The 19,411-nt window shown below is 44.0% G+C and overlaps 1 protein-coding gene across 12 annotated transcripts in view; it reads left to right on the top strand.

Annotated features, from left to right (window-relative positions):
- LOC122563336 (DNA damage-regulated autophagy modulator protein 2) overlaps positions 1 to 19,411 on the top strand; it is a 116,848-nt gene that overhangs the window by 37,989 nt on the left and 59,448 nt on the right. For 11 of the 12 annotated variants that reach the window (XR_015750973.1, XR_015750974.1, XR_015750972.1 and 8 more), the window contains one exon: positions 10,805 to 10,872. The exons of the other annotated variant lie outside the window; for it this stretch is intronic. Coding sequence is in view for 8 of the 11 variants with exons in the window: in XM_087973769.1 (XP_087829895.1) it covers positions 10,805 to 10,872 (68 nt within the window). In the remaining 3 variants the exon portion in view is untranslated. The remainder of the gene's footprint in view (positions 1 to 10,804; positions 10,873 to 19,411) is intronic. 12 annotated transcript variants of the gene reach the window in all.

Raw genomic sequence — 19,411 nt, 5'->3', positions numbered from 1 at the left:
GACCACATCCAGACTGTTGTGACCTGAAGAAGGGGGGGTTTGTAAAAGTGCTCATGATTCATACTTACGATGTTGACAACACTGGCTGAGCTCGCATTTATTATTCATCCCTATTTTCTCTTGAGACGCATAATCTTGTTAGTAATAATTGTATCTGATAAACTGAGGTAACAGCCTCCTCACTGACACTGTCAGTAAAACACCCAACATTGTAGCACTGGGTAGCTGCATCACACTTGTTGCTTAAGTATCTTTGCTATACCAACTACTTAAAGTCAAATTTACTTTCTTATTTGAATTATCATTTGCCTTTTGATTCTTATTTAATTGGTGTTAGTTCTGATTTGAGGTAAAGTAAAAGCTGCAAAAAGTGAAATCATGTTAATTGTGCCATTGGGGGTTATTTGATTTTGATTTGTGGGTTTATGGAATTGTAACAGGGTCACTTAGCTCTGTCTATCACTTGCTGCTTATGCTGTTTGTCTTGAAAGTAGTCCTATTTGGTAGCTTCTTCTCATTTTTAAGTATGCCTTGATGGTAATGGTTGAGTGGGAGATATGTTGGGCCATGAGGTTGCAGATTGTGTGCTGGACCACCGTTCTGTTGATGGCCCACTATGCCCCTCCTGCATCTGCAGCCAGCAGATTGGTAAGGATAAGGTCAAATATGATGTTTTCCCCTTGTTGGTTTTCTCACCACCTACTGCAGACCTGGTCTAGCAGCTATGTCCTTTAGGATCGGACCAGATCAGTCATTGTGGTTTTGGTTAGCCACTGCAGTTGATGCCCAGAGAAATACATTCTCTGCTCTTGCCACCTTCAATGTGTTTGCCAAGTAATTTTCAACACGAAGGAGTACTGATACATCAGCTGGGGGGTGGAAGGGGTGTGTGCTGGGTGGTAATTAGAGAAAGACCTGATGCTGAGACTTCATGGGATCTGGAGTCAAAGTTGAGGAGTCCTAAGGCAGCACTCTCCCAACTGTATACCACTGTCAGCATTTCCATTGGGACTGTCTTATTGGTAGGACAGGACATATCCAGGGATCGCGTTGGTCATGTCTGCAACATTTGAGATAAGATTCTGAGTATGACTATGTCAGGCTGTTGCTTGACTCTTCTGTGAGGGAGCTTTCCCAATTTTACTGCTAGTCCCCATATGTTAATAAGGCAGACACTGCAAGGTCAAAAGGCTGGGTTTGTCACTGTTTACAGTCCTTAAGTTGATGTTGGGTTGTCCATCAGGTTTTGCCTTTTGAGTTTTATGTCATGTTGGGTTGAGAAGGTGTATAGGGTATCAGCAGGTAGGGAAAGAGTTAAGTTCTGAGTTTTGTGAAACAAGAGGTTCAGCTGAGCATGACTTAGGTCAGATAAGAACTTATAGTTAACAATGGAGTGTTGGAGGTAAGGGTAATGGGTTAACAAGATGGAAAAGCATTTATTATATAGAGCCATTTAACAATATTGGAAGAATTCAGTATGTAAGGTCAATTTAACAAGGTGGAAAGTATTCATTATGTGAAGCTAGTTAAGATTAAGAGCATTAAGATGGCTTAATCTTTGCTATTGACACTCGCTGATTGTAATGGCTACCCAATTAATATGTCTGTTGCCTTATCTGGATGCTCCTCCCTGTAAGTGATTATATAACTCTTTAAGAATCTGCTGTTCCAGAGAGAAGACCGAGAACTCATGTCTCTGTGCACATGGGCGATTGTTCTCTCTCCCTCCAGGGCCCGGAATAAAGGTGAAGGAGGTAAAACTATACTGTGTCTGTGAGCGTTTTGCTTCGACTGAGGAGAGGTAAAACGAGATGACAACAGGGTTACAACAGAGATGAGGAGGGAGTGGCAACCTTGACATCAAGGCCACATTTTGACTGAGTACACCAAGGAGCCCTACTAAAACGTGACTCAATGAGAATCGAGACAAAGCTGTCTGCTGGGTGGAATCATTCCTGGTACATGGGAAGATGTTTCTGAGCTCAGCTCCAGGACATCCCTGCAGGAGTTTGTCAGGATCGTGTCCTAGGCCCAGTCATCTTCAGCTGCTTTATCAATGACCTTCCATCCATCATTTAAGGTCAGAATGTTTAGCATCTTTCACAACTTCTCATACTGAAGCAGTCCAAGTCAAATGCAGCAATATGTTGACAATATCCAAGCTTGGGTCCACTCTTTTGTCATTTATATAAACTGTTCCAGCAGCGGGAGTCAAGAAAGCAGGAGCCAGGGGCCTGCCGGAAGGTAAGTTTGAATCTAAAATACTTACCTCATGAATTAGCAGAGTGAAGGCTGAACAGGAGAGAAACAAATACTGGGACTATGGGTAAGTGAATGAACTAACCCAGTGGGCAGTGGCTAAACCTGAAACACTTGTAGTGTCTCCCACCTACCCTCTTCCTTTAACCAAAAACAAAAGACTGTCTGGAAGATCGGTAAGGTAAGGCTGTATCATCTTTATCTTTTGACAATCTAGAGCAGAGGGAATGGAGGCTGGGGAGTTGCATGTTGTCTTGCAGGGTGTGGGAGGTACTACTGGTGACCCTGCTGACCTCACCTGTGAGAACTGCACCCAATTCCAGCTCCTCACAGACTGTGCTAGGGGACTGGAACTGGAGCTGGATGAACTTCGGATCATTCGGGAGGCTGAGGGGTGATCGAAAGGGGTTATAGGGAGGTAGGCAAACTTAAATTACAGGATGGTAGCTAACCATCAGGAGTGGGAAAGGGAATTGGCAGTCCATGCAAGGATCTCCTGTGACCATTCCCCTCAGTAATAAGTATACAGCTTTGGATACTGTTTGGGGGGGAGGGGGGTGGGAGGGTGGTTAACCTACCAGGAGAGAACCATAGCGGCCAGGTCTCTGGCACTGAGCCTGGCTCTGTGGTTCAGAAGGGAAGGGGGAAGAGTAGGACAATAATAATGATAGAAGATTCAATAATTAGAGGAACAGACAGGGGATTCTGTAGTCCTGAACAAGACTTCTGGATGGTATGTTGCCTCCTGGGTGACAGGGTCAGGAGTTGACAGGATTCTTAAGGGAGAGGGTGAGCAGCCAGAAGTGGTGGTACATCGGTACCAATGACATAGCTAGGAAAAGGGATGAGGACCTGAAAAGTGAATATAGGGAGTTAGGTTGGAAGCTAACAGACAGGACGGTCAGAGTAGTAGTCTCAAGATTGCTACCGGTACCATGGGCTAGTGAGACAAGGAACAGAGAGCGAGTGCAGCTGAACACATGGCTGCAGAGCTGGTATAGGAGGGAGGGCTTCAGATATGTAGATCACTGGAATACATTCTGGGGAAGGTGGGACCTCTACAAGGAGAACGGGTTGCACCTGAACTGGAGGGTTACCTGTATCCTGGGAGAGAGGTTTGCTAGAGCTCTTCGGGATGGTTTAAACTAGATTGGCAGGGGGATGGGAACCGGAGCTATGGATCAGAGGATGGGGTAGCTGGTGAACAGGCAGATATATACAGCGTGAGGAAGGATAGACAGTTAATAGGCTAAAGTTGCAGTCAGTATGATGGGTTGAAGTGTGTTTATTTTAACATAAGATGTGTCAGGAATAAGGATAATGAACTTCGAGCATGGATCAGTACTTGGAGCTATGACATTGTGGCCATTGCAGAGACTTGGATATCTCAGAGGCAGGAATGGTTGTTTGATGTTCTGGGATATAGATGTTTCAAAAGGAATAGGGAGGGAGGTAAAAGAGGTGGGGGGAGTGGCATTGCAAATTGGGGATAGCATAACATTACAAAAAAGGAGGTAATTGAGAAGGGTTTACTGATTAGAGGGGAAGCCATGTTGGATTTGGTGCTTGGCAACGAACCATGCCGGTGTCAGATCTATCGGTGGGAGAGCATCTCGGTGATAGTGATCACAACTCCATGACCTTTATTATAGTCATAGAGAGGGATAGAAGCAGATGGTATGGGAAATTATTTAATTGTGGGAGTGGAATTACAATGCAATTAGGAAGGAACTGTGGAGCATTGGGAGCAGATAATCTCAGGGAAATGCACAACAGAAATGTGGAGGTTGTTCAGGAAGCACCTGCTGCAAGTGCTGAATAGGTTTGTCCCCCTAAGGCAAGGAAGGGATGGTAGGGTGAAGGAACTTTGGATGACAAGGGATGTGGAACATCTAGTCAAGAGGAAGGAGGAAGCAAGGATCAGACAGGGCTCTAGAGGGTTACAAGATAGCCTGGAAGGAACTGAAGAATAGACTTAGGAGAGCTAGAAGAGGGCATGAAAAAGCCTTTAGGGATAGGATTAAGGAAAACCCCAAGGTGTTCTACACTTATGTGAGGAACAAGAAGATGGTTAGTGAGGGTAGGACCGATCAAGGATAGTGGAGGGAACTTGTTTTTGGAGTCGAAAGAGGTAGGGAAGGTCCTTAAACAAATACTTTGCTTCAATATTTACTATTGAGAGGGACCTTGTTGTTTGTGAGGACAGCGTGAAACAGGCTGATGTACTCAAATAGATTGATGTTAAGAAGGAGGATGTGCTGGAAACTTTGAAACACACGAGGATAGAAAGTCCTCTTGGTCAGAAGGGATATATCCTCGATTACTACAGGAAGCTAAGGAAGAAATTGCTGTGCCTTTGGTGATCTTTGCGTACTCCCTGTCCATTGGAAAAGTACCAAATGATTGGAGGGTGGCAAATATTATTCCTTGTTCAGGAAAGGGAATAGGGATAATCCTGGAAATTACAGACCTGTCATTCTTATGTCGATGGTGGGCAAATTATTGGAGAGGATTCTGAGAGACAGGATTTATGATTATTTAGAAAAGCGTAGCTTGATTAGGGATAGTCAGCATGGCTTTGAGAGGGGCAGGTCTTGCCTCACAAACCTTATTGAATTCTTTGAGGATGTGACAAAATACATTGAAGGTTGAACAGTGGATGTGGTGTGCATGGATTTTAGCAAGGCATTTGATAAGGTTCCCCATGGAAGGCTTATTCAGAAAGTAAAGAAGCATGGGATACAGGGAAATCTGGCTGTCTGGATACAGAATTGGCTAGCCCATAGAAGACAGAGGGTGATAGTAGATGGAGAGTATTCAGTTTGGAAATCAGTGACCAGTGGTGTTCTGCAGGGATCGGTCTGGGACCTCTGCTGTTTGTGATTTTTATAACTGACTTGGATGAGAAAGTGGAAGTGGGGGTGCGCGGAGGTGGTTAGTAAGTATGCCGATGACAACGAAGGTTGATGGAGTTGTGGATAGCATGGAGGGCTGTTGTAGGTTGCAACAGGACAGTGATAGGATACAGAGCTGGGCTGAGAAGTGGCAGATGGAGTTCAACCTGGAAAAGTGGGAAGTGATTCATTTTGGAAGGTCGAATTTGAATGCGGAATACAGAGTTAAAGACTGGATTCTTGGCAGTGTAGAGGAACAGAGGGATCTTGGGGCCTAAGCCCAAATTGATTGAGTTGTTAAAGTGTATGGTGTGTTGGTTTTCATTAGTAGGGGGATTGAGTTTAAGAGCCGCAAGGTTATGCTGCAGCTCTGTAAAGCCTTGGTTAGACCACGCTTGACATATTGTGTTCAGTTCTGGTCGTCTTATTATAGGAAGGATATGGAAGCTTTAGAGAGGGGGCAGAGGAGATTTACCTGGATGCTGCCTGGACTGGAGGGCGTGTCTTCTGAAGAGAACTTGAGAGTTAGGGCTTTTCTCATTGGCGTGAAGAAGGATGAGCAGTGACTTGGTAGAGATGTACAAGATGATGAGAGGCTTAAAGTGGATAGCCAGAGACTTTTTCCCAGGGTGGAGATGGCTATCACGAGGGGGCTTAATTTTAAGATGATTGAAAGGTTTAGAGAAGATAGGTTCTTTACACAGAGTGGTGGGTGCGTGGAATGCACTGCCGGCAGTGTAGTAGAGTCCGAGACATTAGGGACATTTAAACGACACTTGAATAGGCACATGGGTGATAGTAAAATGTAGGGTATGTAGGTTAGTTTGATCTTAGAGTAGGATTACAGCTCGACACAACATCAAGGGCTGAAGGGCCTGTACTCTGCTGTACTGTTCAATGTTTTATGTATTTAATGAGAATATAGTAGGCTTGGTAAGTAAGTTTGCAGATGATACCAAAATTGGTGGTGGAGTGGTTAGTGAAGAACGTTTTCTAAGAGTACATGAGAGCTTGATCAGATGGGCCAATGGGCCAAGGAGAGGCAGGTGGAGTTTAATTTGGCTAAAATGCAACATGTTGCATTTTGGTGAGGTAAACCTGGGCAGGGCCTACAATCCCCGGGGCCCTACCATTAACCGTGTGTCGAACAGAGAGACCTCTGTGTACAGGTACATAGTTAGTTGAAAGTGGTGTCACAGGTAGACAGGGTGTAAAGAAGGTGTTTGGTATGCTTGACTTCATCGGTCAGAATTGAAATAAAGGAGAAAGTGAGGATTGCAGATGTTAGAGAGGTAGAGTTGATAAAATGTGGCGCTGGAAAAGCACAGCAGGACAGGCAACCTCCTGAGAAGCAAAAGAGTCGGTGTTTTGGGCAGGACCCTCCTGGAAAAAAAAGTTGACTCTCGTACTCCTCGGCTGCTGCCTGACATGCCATGCTTTATCAGCATTGGGTGTCAGAGTTGGGATGTCATGTTGTGATGAGTGGTTTGAGTGTGATTAGATTCAATTCCCTACAGTATGGAAACTGGCCCTTCAGTCCAACTAGTCCACAACGACCCTCTGAAGAGTAACCCACCCAAACCCATTCCCCTACCCTATGCTTACTCCTAATGCACCTAACACTGTGGTCAGTTTAGCATGGCCAATTCATCTGACCTGCACATCTTTGGACTGTGGGAGGAAACCGGAGCACTCAGAGGAAACCCACGCAGACACGGGGAGAATGTGCAAACTCCACACAGTCAGTCGCCTGAGGTAGGAATCAAACCCAGGTCCCTGGCGCTGTGATGCAGCAGTGCTAACCACTGAGCCACAGTGTGGAATGAACTTGCTGAGGTAGTGGTGGATGGGAGAATAGTTACAATGTTTAAAAGACATTTGGATAAGTACATGAATAGGAAGTGTTTGGAGGGATATGGGCCAAGCTCAGGCAGGTGGAACTAGTTTTGTTTGGGATTATGATTGGCACATACTGGTGGGACTTCAAGAGTCTGTTTCCATGCTGTATGACTCTCGATGGCTGCACAAGACATTGGTGAGGCCACTCTTGGAGTACTGTGTACAATTCTGGTTGCCCTGCTATAGAAGGGATGTTATTAAACTAAGAAATATTTGCAACAATATTATCGAGACTGGAGGGTTTGAGTTATAAGGAGAGGCTGGATAAACTGGACTCTTTCCATGGACCATATCTTAGAGGCTTATGAAATCCTGAGAGGCATCAACAAGGTGAATAGCCAAGGCTTCCCCCCCCCCCCCACCATGGTAAATGTGTCCAATATGAGAAGGTATAGGTTTAAGGTGAGAGGGAAAGGATTTAAAAGGGACCTGAGGGCAGCATTTTCATGCAGAGGGTGGTGTGTATATGGCATTAGCTGCCAAAGGAATTTGTAAAGGTAGATATAATTAGAATATTTAAAAGACATTTGGATAGATGCGTGGATCGGAAATGTTTAGAGCGATATGGGGCAAATGCAGACAAATTGGAATAGTTAAGTTTAGGAAATGTGGTCAACAGAGACGAATTGGACCCGAGGGGCTGCACGATTTTAAGTGACAAGTAATGTTTATGCCACAGAAACGCTAAACAATAACTATCTCCAATAGGAGACAATCTAACTATAGTCTGTTGGCAGTCAGTGATATTATAATCACGGATTCTCATGCTATCAACTGTCTGGGAGTTGCTATTGACCAGAAACTCAACTGGATTCTCCACATAAACACAGTGGCTACAAGAACAGGTCAGAAGGTAGGAACACAGCAGGGAGTAACTCACCTCCTAACTTCACAAAGCCTGTCCATCATTAATAAGTCACAAGTCAGGAGCGCGATGGAATATTCCTCACTTGCCCTGGATGGGGGCAGCTCCAACAACACCAGAAGCTTGACACCATCCAGGACAAAGCAGCCCCATTGATTGGCACCACATCCATAAGCATTCACTCCCTCTACCACTGACACTCAGTAGCAGTGTACTGTCCCCAAGATGCACTGTGGAAATTCATCAAAGATCCTTAGACAGCACCTTCCAAATCCACAACCACTTCCATCTAGAAGGACAAGGGCAGCAGATGCAATGGAACACCACCCCCTGCAAGTTCACCTCCAAGCAACTCTCCATCCTGACTTGGAAGTATATCACTGTTACTGGGTCCAAAATCCTGGAATTCTCTCCCTCACAACATTGTGGATCAACCTGCAGTGGTTCAAAAAGTCAGATCACTGCTACCTTAAGGGCAACTAGGAACATGCAATAAATGCTGGTCTAGCCTGCAAAGTCCACATCCCATGAATTAAGTTCAAAAATGCTGAAGTTAGCGAGGCTAATTAAGAGGAGAGTTAAAGTCAACCACCTTACTGTGGGTGAGGAGTCACCAGACCTTTCTGGTAAAGATAAGAGGACATAGTGGTAATGCCACTGGATGAATAGTCCAGAAACTATTTAATGTTTTGTGGATATGGATTCAAATTTTACCATGGCAAATGGTGAAATCTGCATTTGATTAACATTTGGAATTAGAAGCTAGCCTAATGGTTATTTGGTAACTGCAGTTGTTGTTTTGGTTCACTCATGTCCTTTAGGGAAGGAAACTTGTGTCATGACCTGGTCAGGTCTGTGTGTGACTCCAGACCCACAGCAATGTGGTTGACTCTTAACCGGCTTTCTAGGTGACTCCAGAGGACAATCCGTTCAAGGGTTACTGGGGATGGACAACAAATACCAGCCTTGCCAGTGATTCCCATTCAATGGGCTGATGGGCCTCTTCTGTACTGTATGATCTATGTTTCCATAGTAAAAGAGCATTTTTGAATGAGAGTTTGTTATCACCGTTATTGAAATTAGCTTTTCATTCCAGGTTTATTGATTCTATTAATTAATTGAAATTTAAATGTCAGGATTTGCAATGCTATGATTTGACTCAGTGGTCGTGTGCGGTTGGTCATGCAAGTAGCTTGTCAAGTTTGAAACAGAAGGGATTGATGAAGGTTGAATTTCTCTATGACTTTTGTAAGAATATACAGTAAAATACTGTATAATAGCAGTGATCAGAATTAAAACTGATTTAAAGGGCAGCGGCTTCTCTAGTACCTGGTGAAATTAGCTCTGGTGTAGAAGGCAGAGTCATGGTGCAAGGTTATTTCAGACAGATGGGTAGTGTAGAATGAGACTTCCGAGGGATTGGGCATGAAATTGCTGCTATTTCTGGTACCAATCAAAGGCCTGGAGTGGGTATAAACAGTGTAATTTCAGAGTTTACATGTGGCACAAAACTTCAAAATATTGTAAATGATGAGGAGGGTAGTAAGAGTTCAGGAGGTTACGGACAGACCGAGTGAATGGGCAGATGTGGCAGAAGTAATTTAACATCATGTCTATGAAGTTAAACAATTTAATCTCAAAAGATGTGGATAAATGGACTAGTTTTATAGGGCATACAACTGGGACATCTGGGGCTGTCCACCTACAAATCTTTGAAGGGGGGAGTAAAAGTTGAAGTCTGTTTAAAACAAGCGAGATGTGTGGAAACCTTGAACAGCGGGCTTGAATTGACATAGTGGGCAAAACTGATGATGGCCACTGGGTGGGATGGTGGAGATTCTATTGACCAATTACTGTGATTCCCCCTAGAGCAGTGAGTCTGAATTGGTTTTAAACACCAGACTACCAGCCTCTGAGCTTCAAACGTCACACCACCTGGATCTAACAAGATGTGAAACTTCAACATCTATCAGTGCTTAAAATAATCCTGAGGCATGTGACTAACGAAAACTTATCACAAATTCTCTCTTCTCAATGATGCAGACTGATCAGACTCTTTCTGCTGGCACAGTACTATGCTATAATTACCCAGTGTAATAAACTTCTCATACCTGGCTGTTATAACTGTGGTCTTAGGCTCAAATGTTGTACACTGTGTGCACAGACTGTTAAAGGCAACAAAAATAAAACATGGCAGATGCTGGAAATCTGAAACCCAAAACCAGCTGAGAATGCTCAGCAGGCCTGAGGAGACAGAGTTAGTGTTTTAGGGCAAAATGTTTAATCAGACCACACTCTTAATGAGACTGGAAGGTTTGAGTTATAAGGAGAGGCTGGACAGGCTGGGACCTTTTTCCCTGGACCATAAGAGACTGAGGGGTGACCTCCTACACGTTTATGAAATCATGAGTGACATAGATAAGGTAGATAGTCAACAGCTTTTCCCCATGGTAGGGGAATAGCTTTAAGGTGAGAGGGGAGAGATACAAAAGGGTCCAGTGGGGCAATTTTTTTCACAAAGGGTAATGAGTGAGTACAATTTTATAATTTTAAGAAACATTTGGACAGGTAGATAGATGAATATGGATCAATGCAGCCAAATGGGACTAGATTAATTGTGAAAACTGGATAGCATGGACAAGTTGGGCAGAAGGGCCTGTTTCAATGCTGTAAACCTCTATGATTATATAATTTGCTTATTATTCTGGTTCTGGCTGGACAACATACTGCTCCCCTACATTGATGGTCCCTATAGGATGCATTTGAAGGGATGGTTCTTGTTTAGTGTTGCACTAACAATTATCCCATCAAAAGAGTTTTGTGTCTCTGTCTAGCAGCAGTTCCAGTTGGAGCTAAGTTCTTACCACCTTATGTTTATCCCTCACAGTGACACTGGCACAACTCCACCTGAGCGATGTGTGTTTGGGATCATGTTGAGTATCTCTGCCTTCCTGGGTAAGGACTGAGTGTTTTCTTCATTAAAATGCACTCGTTTAAAGAGTTCTCAGGTGCTGTCATCCTGCATATTTTAATTGGAACTTCAGAATGATAATGGAGGTGGGATGTGTTGAATGTGTTTAACCCTTATAAATACTCCCTTACTAATGAAAGGTCAATTTACTTATACCTACCCCTTGTAATGAAGGGAGATTTCACCACACTTGTTGATTGTTTGTGTTTTTTTAGTGCCCTCACTGTGCTGCTCTGATGCTTTGGGGGTCACTGATCCTGCCAGAAAGGAATGGGATTATGGCTGAAATGTTTAAATCAATTCACTATGACTGATGATATTCCCTTGAGGATAAGGTGTGATGATCCGTGTGACCACGTGTGAAGGATAAACAGAATTAATTCCGAATCGCATAGTTTGTGGGCTTCAGATTTCATGGTTGTACCCACAGGATTGTTTGCCCTTTTTCCTCACTGCTAACTTTTTTATGCGTTCATGGGATGAGGGTATCGCTGGCTAGGTCAGCATTTATTGCCCATCCCTAATTGCCCAGAGGGCAGTTAAGAGTCAATCACATTGCTGTGGGTCTGGAGTCAGATGGAGGCCAGACCAGGTCAAGGTGATAGTTTCCTTCCCTAAAGGATATAAGTGAACCAGATAGATTTTTCCAACAATCGATAATTATTTTATGTTCATCGTTAGACCCATAATTCCGAATTTATATTGAATTCAAATTCACCCTCTACTGTAGCAAGATTTGAACCTGGGTCCCCAGAATATTTCCTGGGTCTCTGAATTAACAATCCAGTGATAATACTACTAGGCCGTTGCCAACACTCTGGTCCCCCCCCTTACTTTGTGCCCCTCATCACCAGGAAGCAAACTGCGTCCTGGCCTCCTCAGTGGCAGTGAAGAGCTGCCCATCCTGTGTGCCATCTACTGAGCATGTTGGGTCTCTTTGTCCTGCAGGAGGAAGTTCAGAGTTTGTGACTACTTTGGGGAACCAAAATTCTAGGTGAGGGGTTCATGGAAGGACTTGCAGAATGGAGTCTTCATAGTAAGGCCAGAATTATTATCATATCATATGACCATCTTATTACAACGTGTTGATCATGCACCTGATCACCTGCAATGAGCAGTTTATCAGATCAGATCTTTGAAGTTTAAAAAATGATGTAAAAGAGGGACAGATGTTTTTGGAAAATATGCAGGATTTGGTAACTCGTTAATGAGCAAAATACTGCACATGCTGAAATAAGGATAGAACATGCTGGAATACTCAGCAGTTGTGATAAAAACTGAGTTAATGTTTCAGGTTGATGACCTCAACTGAAATCCAGCAGTAGCGCCATCGAAACATACAGCATGGAAACAGCCCCTTGGGTCCAACTCGTTCATGCAAACCAGATATTCTAAATTAATCGAGTCCCATTTGCCAGCATTTGGCCCATATCTCTCAATCCTTTCTATTCAAATACTCATCCAGATGCCTTTTAAATTGTAGCAGCCTCCTCCACTTACTCTGGTAGCTCATTCCATACATGCGAGGAGAAAGTGAGGTCTGCAGATGCTGGAGATCAAAGTTGAAACTTTATTGCTGGAACAGCACAGCAGGTCAGGCAGCATCCAGGGAACAGGAGATTCGACGTTTCGGGCACAGGCCCTTCTTCAGGAATGAGCAGAGAGTGTTCAGCAGGAGAAGATAAAAGGTAGGGAGGAGGGACTTGGAGGAGGGGGGTTGGAGGGGCGTTCCAACGCCCCTCCTCCAAGTCCCTCCTCCCTACCTTTTATCTTCTCCTGCTGAACACTCTCTGCTCATTCCATACATGCGCCACCCTCATGAAAAAATTGCCATTTGGTCCCTTTTAAATCTCTCACCTTCAACTTATACCCTCTAGTTTTGGACTCCCCTACCCCAGGGAAAAGACCTTATCTATTTACCCTATCCATGCCCTTCATGATTTTGTGAACCTCTGTAAGGTCACCCCTCTGCCTCCCATACTCCAGGCAAAATAGCCCCAGTCTATTCAGCCTCTCTATAGCTCAAACCCTCTGACTCTGGCAACATCCTTGTACATCTTTTCTGAACCCTTTCAAGTTTTACAACATCCTTCCGATAGTAAGGAGACCAGAATTGCATGGAGTATTCCAAAAGTGGCCTTACCAATGCCCTGTACAGCTGCAACATGACCTCCCAACTCCAATACTCAATGTTCTGACCAATAAAGACAAGCATACCAAACGCCACCTTCACTATCCTATCGACCCGTGAGTCCACTTTCAAGAAACCTTGAACCTGCGCTCCAGGGTCTCTTTGCTCAGCAACACTCCCCAGGACCTTATATGCTTCATGGTAACTTCTGCACTGATTTCTCTTTCCAAAATGCAGCACCTCACATTTATCTAAATTAAACTCCATCTGTTACTCCTTGGCCCATTTACCCATCTGATCAAGATCCCTTTGTAAATCTGAGGTTAACCTTCTTCGCTGTCCACTACACCACCAATTTTGGTGTCATCTGCAAACTTACCAGCTATACCTCCTATGTTCACATCCAAATCATTTATATAAATTATGAAAAGCAGTGGACCCAGCAGCTACCTTGTGGCACACTGCTGGTCACAGGCCTCCAGTCTAATAAAACATCCCTCCACCATCACCCTCTTCTTCTACCTTCAATCCAGTTCTGTATCCAAACGGCTAGTTCTCCCTGTATTCCATGTGATCTAACGTTGCTAACCAGTCTACCGTGAGGAACCTTGTTGCTTGCCTTACTGAGGTCCATATATTATCATGTCCACCGCTCAGCCCTCATCCATCCTTTTTGTTACTTGTTCAGAAAAACTCAATCAAGTTCGTGAGACACGATTTCCCATGCACAAAGTCATGTTGACTATCTCTAATCAGTGTTATGCCTTTCCAAATAAATGTGAATCCTGTCCCTCAGCATTCTGTCCCAACAACTTGTCCAGCACTGATGTCAAGGTCACACGTCTGTTGTTTCCTGGCCTTTCCTTAGCACGTTGCAAAGTAGCACCACATTAGCCAAACTCCCGCACCTCGCCTATGACTATCAATGATACAAATATCTCAGCAAGGGGGCCGAGCAATCATTTCCATAGTTTCCCACAGAGTTCGAGAGTACACCTGATCAGGTCCCCAATGATTGATCAACCTTTTATGCATTTTAAGATATCCAGCAGCACCTTCCCTGCAATATGGACAATTTTCAAGAGGTCAGTATTTATTTCCCCACATTCTGTATCTTTCATATCCTTCTCTACAGTAAACACTGATGCATAATATCTCCCCCATCTCATGTGGTTTCATATGTATGCTGATTTTTTTTTTAAGGATCTATTCTGTCTCCAGTTACCCTTTTGTCTTTCTTTTCAAAAGGGTTAAAGTAAGTGCATAAAACTATCATTTTCCAGCCCCTTTCAATTCTGAAAAAGAGTCTTACTAAGTTATTACTATGAATCTTGTATATGGTACACATTACCTGGTACTCCATGTCAATAATTAAGGGAGTGAATGCTGAAGGTGATGGATGGGGTTCCAATCAAATGGGCTGCTTTGTCCAGGATGGTCTTAAGCTTCTTGAGTGTAGTTGGATCTGCGTTCATCCAGGCAAGTGGGGAGTATTCCATCATACTCCTGAAATGTGCCTTGTAGGTGGTTGCCAGGCTCTGGGGAGTCAGAAGTTAAACTACTCACTGACCTGCCCTTGTAACCACAGCATTTACCTGGATTAGTCCAGTTCAGTTTCTAGTTAAGAACTGTTTGAGAGCGCTATTGATCAAGCTGACTCTGTTTCTGAAGAAAGAGAGCTTTGCTTCACCACGTTTTCTATTCCTGCCCCTGATGTTGAAGGAAAAAGGGTGAACGGGGCCCAATGCTGATGGCTGGGACAGGTGGACATGTGAGAGCTAACTCATCCATTTGTCTCATCTTTTAACTAATCATTAGGGTGTCCCCTTAATCCACAATTCAACCTCCCCAGGTCCCAAACATTATTAATGCTGACCTTGCCTTTTAGACCCTTCAACCATTTTTCAATCCCTGCTTGACCTTCCCACTTCCACCCACCAACAGACTCCCATCCCCAGGCCTGTGTGATGTCTGACCCATCACTGACACGGCGGTCAGGAAGTGGAAATGTCACCCTTCACCCGTTTCAGGCACCTGCACCTCACACCTCCCCTTCTTGTAAGCTCCGGAAACCTCCGGCAGAAAGGACAAGCTAAGGCTTGGAGACTGATGGGAATGAGTGGGCAAAACTTACCGGATAGAGTATAATGTGAGAAAATGTGAAGTCCACTTTGATATGAAAAGCAATACATTTAAATGAAGAGTATACAGAATGCTGTACAGAGGGATCAGGGGCCCATGTGTGAATTCTACAGAAGTCACTATGCAGGTGCAGCTTCGGAGACAAATGGAATTTTGGCTTTTCTTGGAAATGGGTGGAGTATAAAAGTAGGAAAATTTCCTTCAACTGTGTAGGCCAGTGGTAACGCTGCACCCAGAATATTGTTCTCTTTTATTTTAAGGAGGGAAAGGCTTGTTTTGGAACCAATTTAGTGAAGGTTCACTTAGCTAATACCTGGGAAGCATGTGAAGAAAGGTTGAGCAGGTCAGGCTTTTATTCGTTGGAGTTTACCGAGCATTCATCGGGAATATTCTCAGGAATAAAACAAAGAACTGGGGATGCTGGAAATCTGACACAAAAGCAGAAATTGCTGGTGAAACTCAGCAAGTCTGGCAGCATTGAAGGAGAGAAAGCACAGTTAACGTTTTGAGATTAGTGACCCTGAAGAAGATTCTGGGGAAGGGTCACTGGACTCGGAATGTTAACTATGTTTTCTCTCCACAAATCTACCATACCTGCTGAGTTTCCTCAGTAAGATTCTGATGGGACATAATAGATTGAATGTTGAGAAGATGGTTGTGCGTAGGGGGATCTAAAAATAAGTACAGTATCAAATCAAGAGTTAAGACAGAATTTTTTTTTCCACTGAGGTTGTCTTTGAAATTCTCTGCTCAGAAAGGCTGGGTAATTGAAAACGGAGTTCAACATCCTTTTGATCATCAAGGAAGTTGATCATCATCTATGGGGCTTAGGCCAGAAATTGGAGTTGAGGCCACGGTTACACAGCTCTGAGTAACAGAGCCGGCCTGATGGGCTGAACAGCCTCCTTCTGCAACTGTTACTTATGAGGATTGATGAAGATTTCAGTTGCAGATGAAATGATGCAGCTGTAAAGTTGGGCAGCGTTTCAGAGGTGAAAATAGATGATTTCATGCTGGTGTGAATATGGGGAAAGGGCTTTTAATCAACAGATTGTTAACTAACACATGAACTCAGAACAAGAGTAGGGCACTTGGCCCTTTGAACCTGCTCCATACAGTCCTAGTCATACAGTATTGAAACAGACCTTTTAGTCCAGCCAGTCCATGCTGACCATAATCCCAAACTAAACTATTCGCACCTGCCTGCTCCTGGCCCATGTCCGTCCAAACCTTTCCTATTCATGTACTTACCTAAATGTCTTTTAAATGTTGTAACTGCCTACATTCACCACTTCCTCAGGAAGTTCATTCCACATATGAATCACCCTCTGCTTTGCTTTTTTTTAAAAAAAAAAGCCTCTCATGTCTTTAAATCTCTCTCCTCTCATCTTAAAAATATGCCCCAAAGTTTTGAAATTCTCTATTCCAGGGGGAAGGCAGTACCACTAAACCTACCTGTACCCTTCATGATTTTATAAACCTCTCACCTCTCAACCTCCTACGCTCCTGTGAAAGATGTCAGGCTGGAACATGAGAGAGCAACAAATGCCTGTTGGATTAAATTGTATCTATCTTAGTGCAAGACCGGTAAGGCCAATGAACTCCAGGCGTGGATAGGTACGTGGGACTGGGATATTATAGCCATGACAGAAACATGGCTAAGGGAGGGACGGGACTGGCAGCTTAATATGCCACAGTACAGGTGCCTTAAGTGGGACAAAGGTGGTGGAAAGAGGGGAGGAGGAGATACATTTTTGATTAAGGTGAGTATCACAGTAGTAGTCAGATGAAATAACTGAAGGATCATCCAGTAAGACTTTGTGGGTGCAGCTAAGAAGTAAGGGGATGGTGATGTTATTGGGATTGTACCATAGGCCCCCAAATAATCAAAGGGAGTTAGAGGAAAAATATGTAGGGAGACTGGGGAGACTTGCAGGAGCAATAGGGTTGTCATAGGTGATTTTAATTTTCGTAACATAAACTGGGGTCTGCCAGAGTGTTAAAGGCTTAGATGGGGTGGAATTTGTTAAATGTGTTCAGGAAAGTTTCCTCAAGCAGTATGTAGAAGGCCCTCCTTAGGAAGGGGCAAAACCTGACCTCCTCTTGCGAAATAGGGCAGGACGGGTGACCGAGGTGACAACAAAGAACGAAGAAAATTTACAACCCAGGAACAGACCCTTCGGCTCTCCAAGCCTGAGCTGATCCAAATCCACTGTCTAAACCTATCGTCTAATTCCTAAGGATCTGTATCCCTCTGCTCCCCATCTACTCGTGCATCTGTCCAGACACATCTTAAATGAATCTGCTGTGCCTGCCTCTACTACCTCTGCTGGCAACACGTTCCAGGCACCTATAACCCTCTGTGTAAAGTACTTGCCGCGTGTATTCCCCTTAAACTTTTCACCTCTCACCTTGAACGTGTGACCTCTTGTTATTGAATCCCTCACCCTGGGAAAAAGCTTATCTCTATCCACCCTGTCCACACCCTTCATGATTTTGTAGTCCTCAATCAGGTCCCCCCTCAATCTCCCTTTTTTCTAATGAAAACAATCCTAACCTACTCAACCTCTCTTCATAGCTAGCACCTTCCATACCAGGCAACATCCTCGTAAACCTTCTCTGCGTTCTCTCCAAATCATCCACATCCTTTTGGTAATGTGGTGACCAGAACTGTACACAGTATTCTAAATGCAGCCGAACCAATGTCTTGTACAATTTTAACATGACTTGCCAGCTCTTATACTCAATACCCCGTCCAATGAAGGCAAGCATACCATATGCCTTCTTGACCACTCTATCCACCTGTGCAGCCACCTTCAGGGTACAAAGGACCTGAACTCCCAGATCTCTCTGCCCATCAATGTTTCCCAAGGCTCTTCCGTTTACAGTATAGTTCGCTCTGGAAATAGACTTCCCAAAATGCATCCCCTCACATTTGCCTGGACTGAACTCCATGACAGTGGGGGAGCACTTTGGGGCCAGTGACCATCGTTCTATTGGTTTCAAAATAACTATGGAGAGGGACAAAACTCCACAGGATCACATTCTAAACTGGGGCAAGGTGAACTTTGATGGCATTAGACAGGAACTTTCAGGGGTTGATTGGAATAATTTGTTTACAGGCAAAGGGACCTCTGACAAGAGGCAGGCCTTTGAAAATGATTTGGAGGTGCCAGTGTTGGTCTGGGGTGTACAAAGTTAAACATCTCACAACACCAGGTTATAGTCCAACAGGTTTATTTGCTGCTCCTCAAGGATTAAAGTGGAACATGTATGTGTAGAACTGTAGGAGATGGGCGAGCTCCTCAATGAGTATTTCTTATTGGTGTTTACTGTGGAGAAAGACATGAAGACTTGGGGAAGTTAGTGGTGATATCTTGGGGACAGTCCATATCACAGTAGAGGAGGTGTTGGATGTATTGGAATGTCTGAAGGTGGATAAATCTCCTGATCGTGACCAGATATATCCAAGAACACTGCAGGAGGCAACAGAAGAAATTGTGTGAGCACTGTCTGATATTTTTGCATTATCGTTAGCCACGGTTGAGGTCCTGGAAAACTGGAGGGTAGTGAATGTTGTGCCCTTATTCAAGAAGGGCTGCAAAGAAAATCCTGGGAACTCGTGACCAGTAAGCCTCTGTGGTAGGTGAGTTAGTTGAGAAGATTCTGACAGATAAGATATACATGCATTTGGAAAGACAGGGTTTGATTAGGAATTTTAACCCTCTTTGATTAGGAATAGTCAGCATGGCTTTGTGCATTGGAGATCTTGCCTCACAAAATTTGTTAGAATTCTTTGAAGTGACCATGAAAGTTGATGAGGGTAAGGCAGTAGACATGGTCTATATGGATTTCAGTAAGGCTTTTTGGTAAGAGTCCATATTGTAGGCTGCTCTGAAAGGTTAGGCCACATGACATCCAGGGTAAGCTGGCAAATTGGATACACAATTGGCTTGATGGTAGGAAGCAGAGGGTAATAGTGGAAGGATGTTTGTCAGACTGGAGGCCTGTGACTAGTGGAGTGCCTCAGGGGTCAGTGCTGGGCCCATTGCTGTTTGTTCTCTATATCAATGATTTGGATGAGAATGTACAAGGTGTGATTAGTAAGTTTCCAGCTGACACTAAAAGAAGTGGTATCGGGGACAGTGAGGAAGGTTCTCAGAAATTGCAGCAGAATCTTGATCAGCTGGGGAAGTGGGCCACGAAATGGCAAATAGAGTTTAATCTAGATAAGCGTGAGGTCTTGCATT

The sequence above is a fragment of the Chiloscyllium plagiosum genome, unplaced genomic scaffold (genome assembly GCF_037043375.1).
Source record: "Chiloscyllium plagiosum isolate Xiang-an unplaced genomic scaffold, Cpla_swu_hap1 HiC_scaffold_26, whole genome shotgun sequence".
Classification (NCBI taxonomy): domain Eukaryota; kingdom Metazoa; phylum Chordata; class Chondrichthyes; order Orectolobiformes; family Hemiscylliidae; genus Chiloscyllium; species Chiloscyllium plagiosum.
Note: the sequence above shows the minus strand (reverse complement) of the source record. Positions and strands in the feature narration are given on the sequence as shown.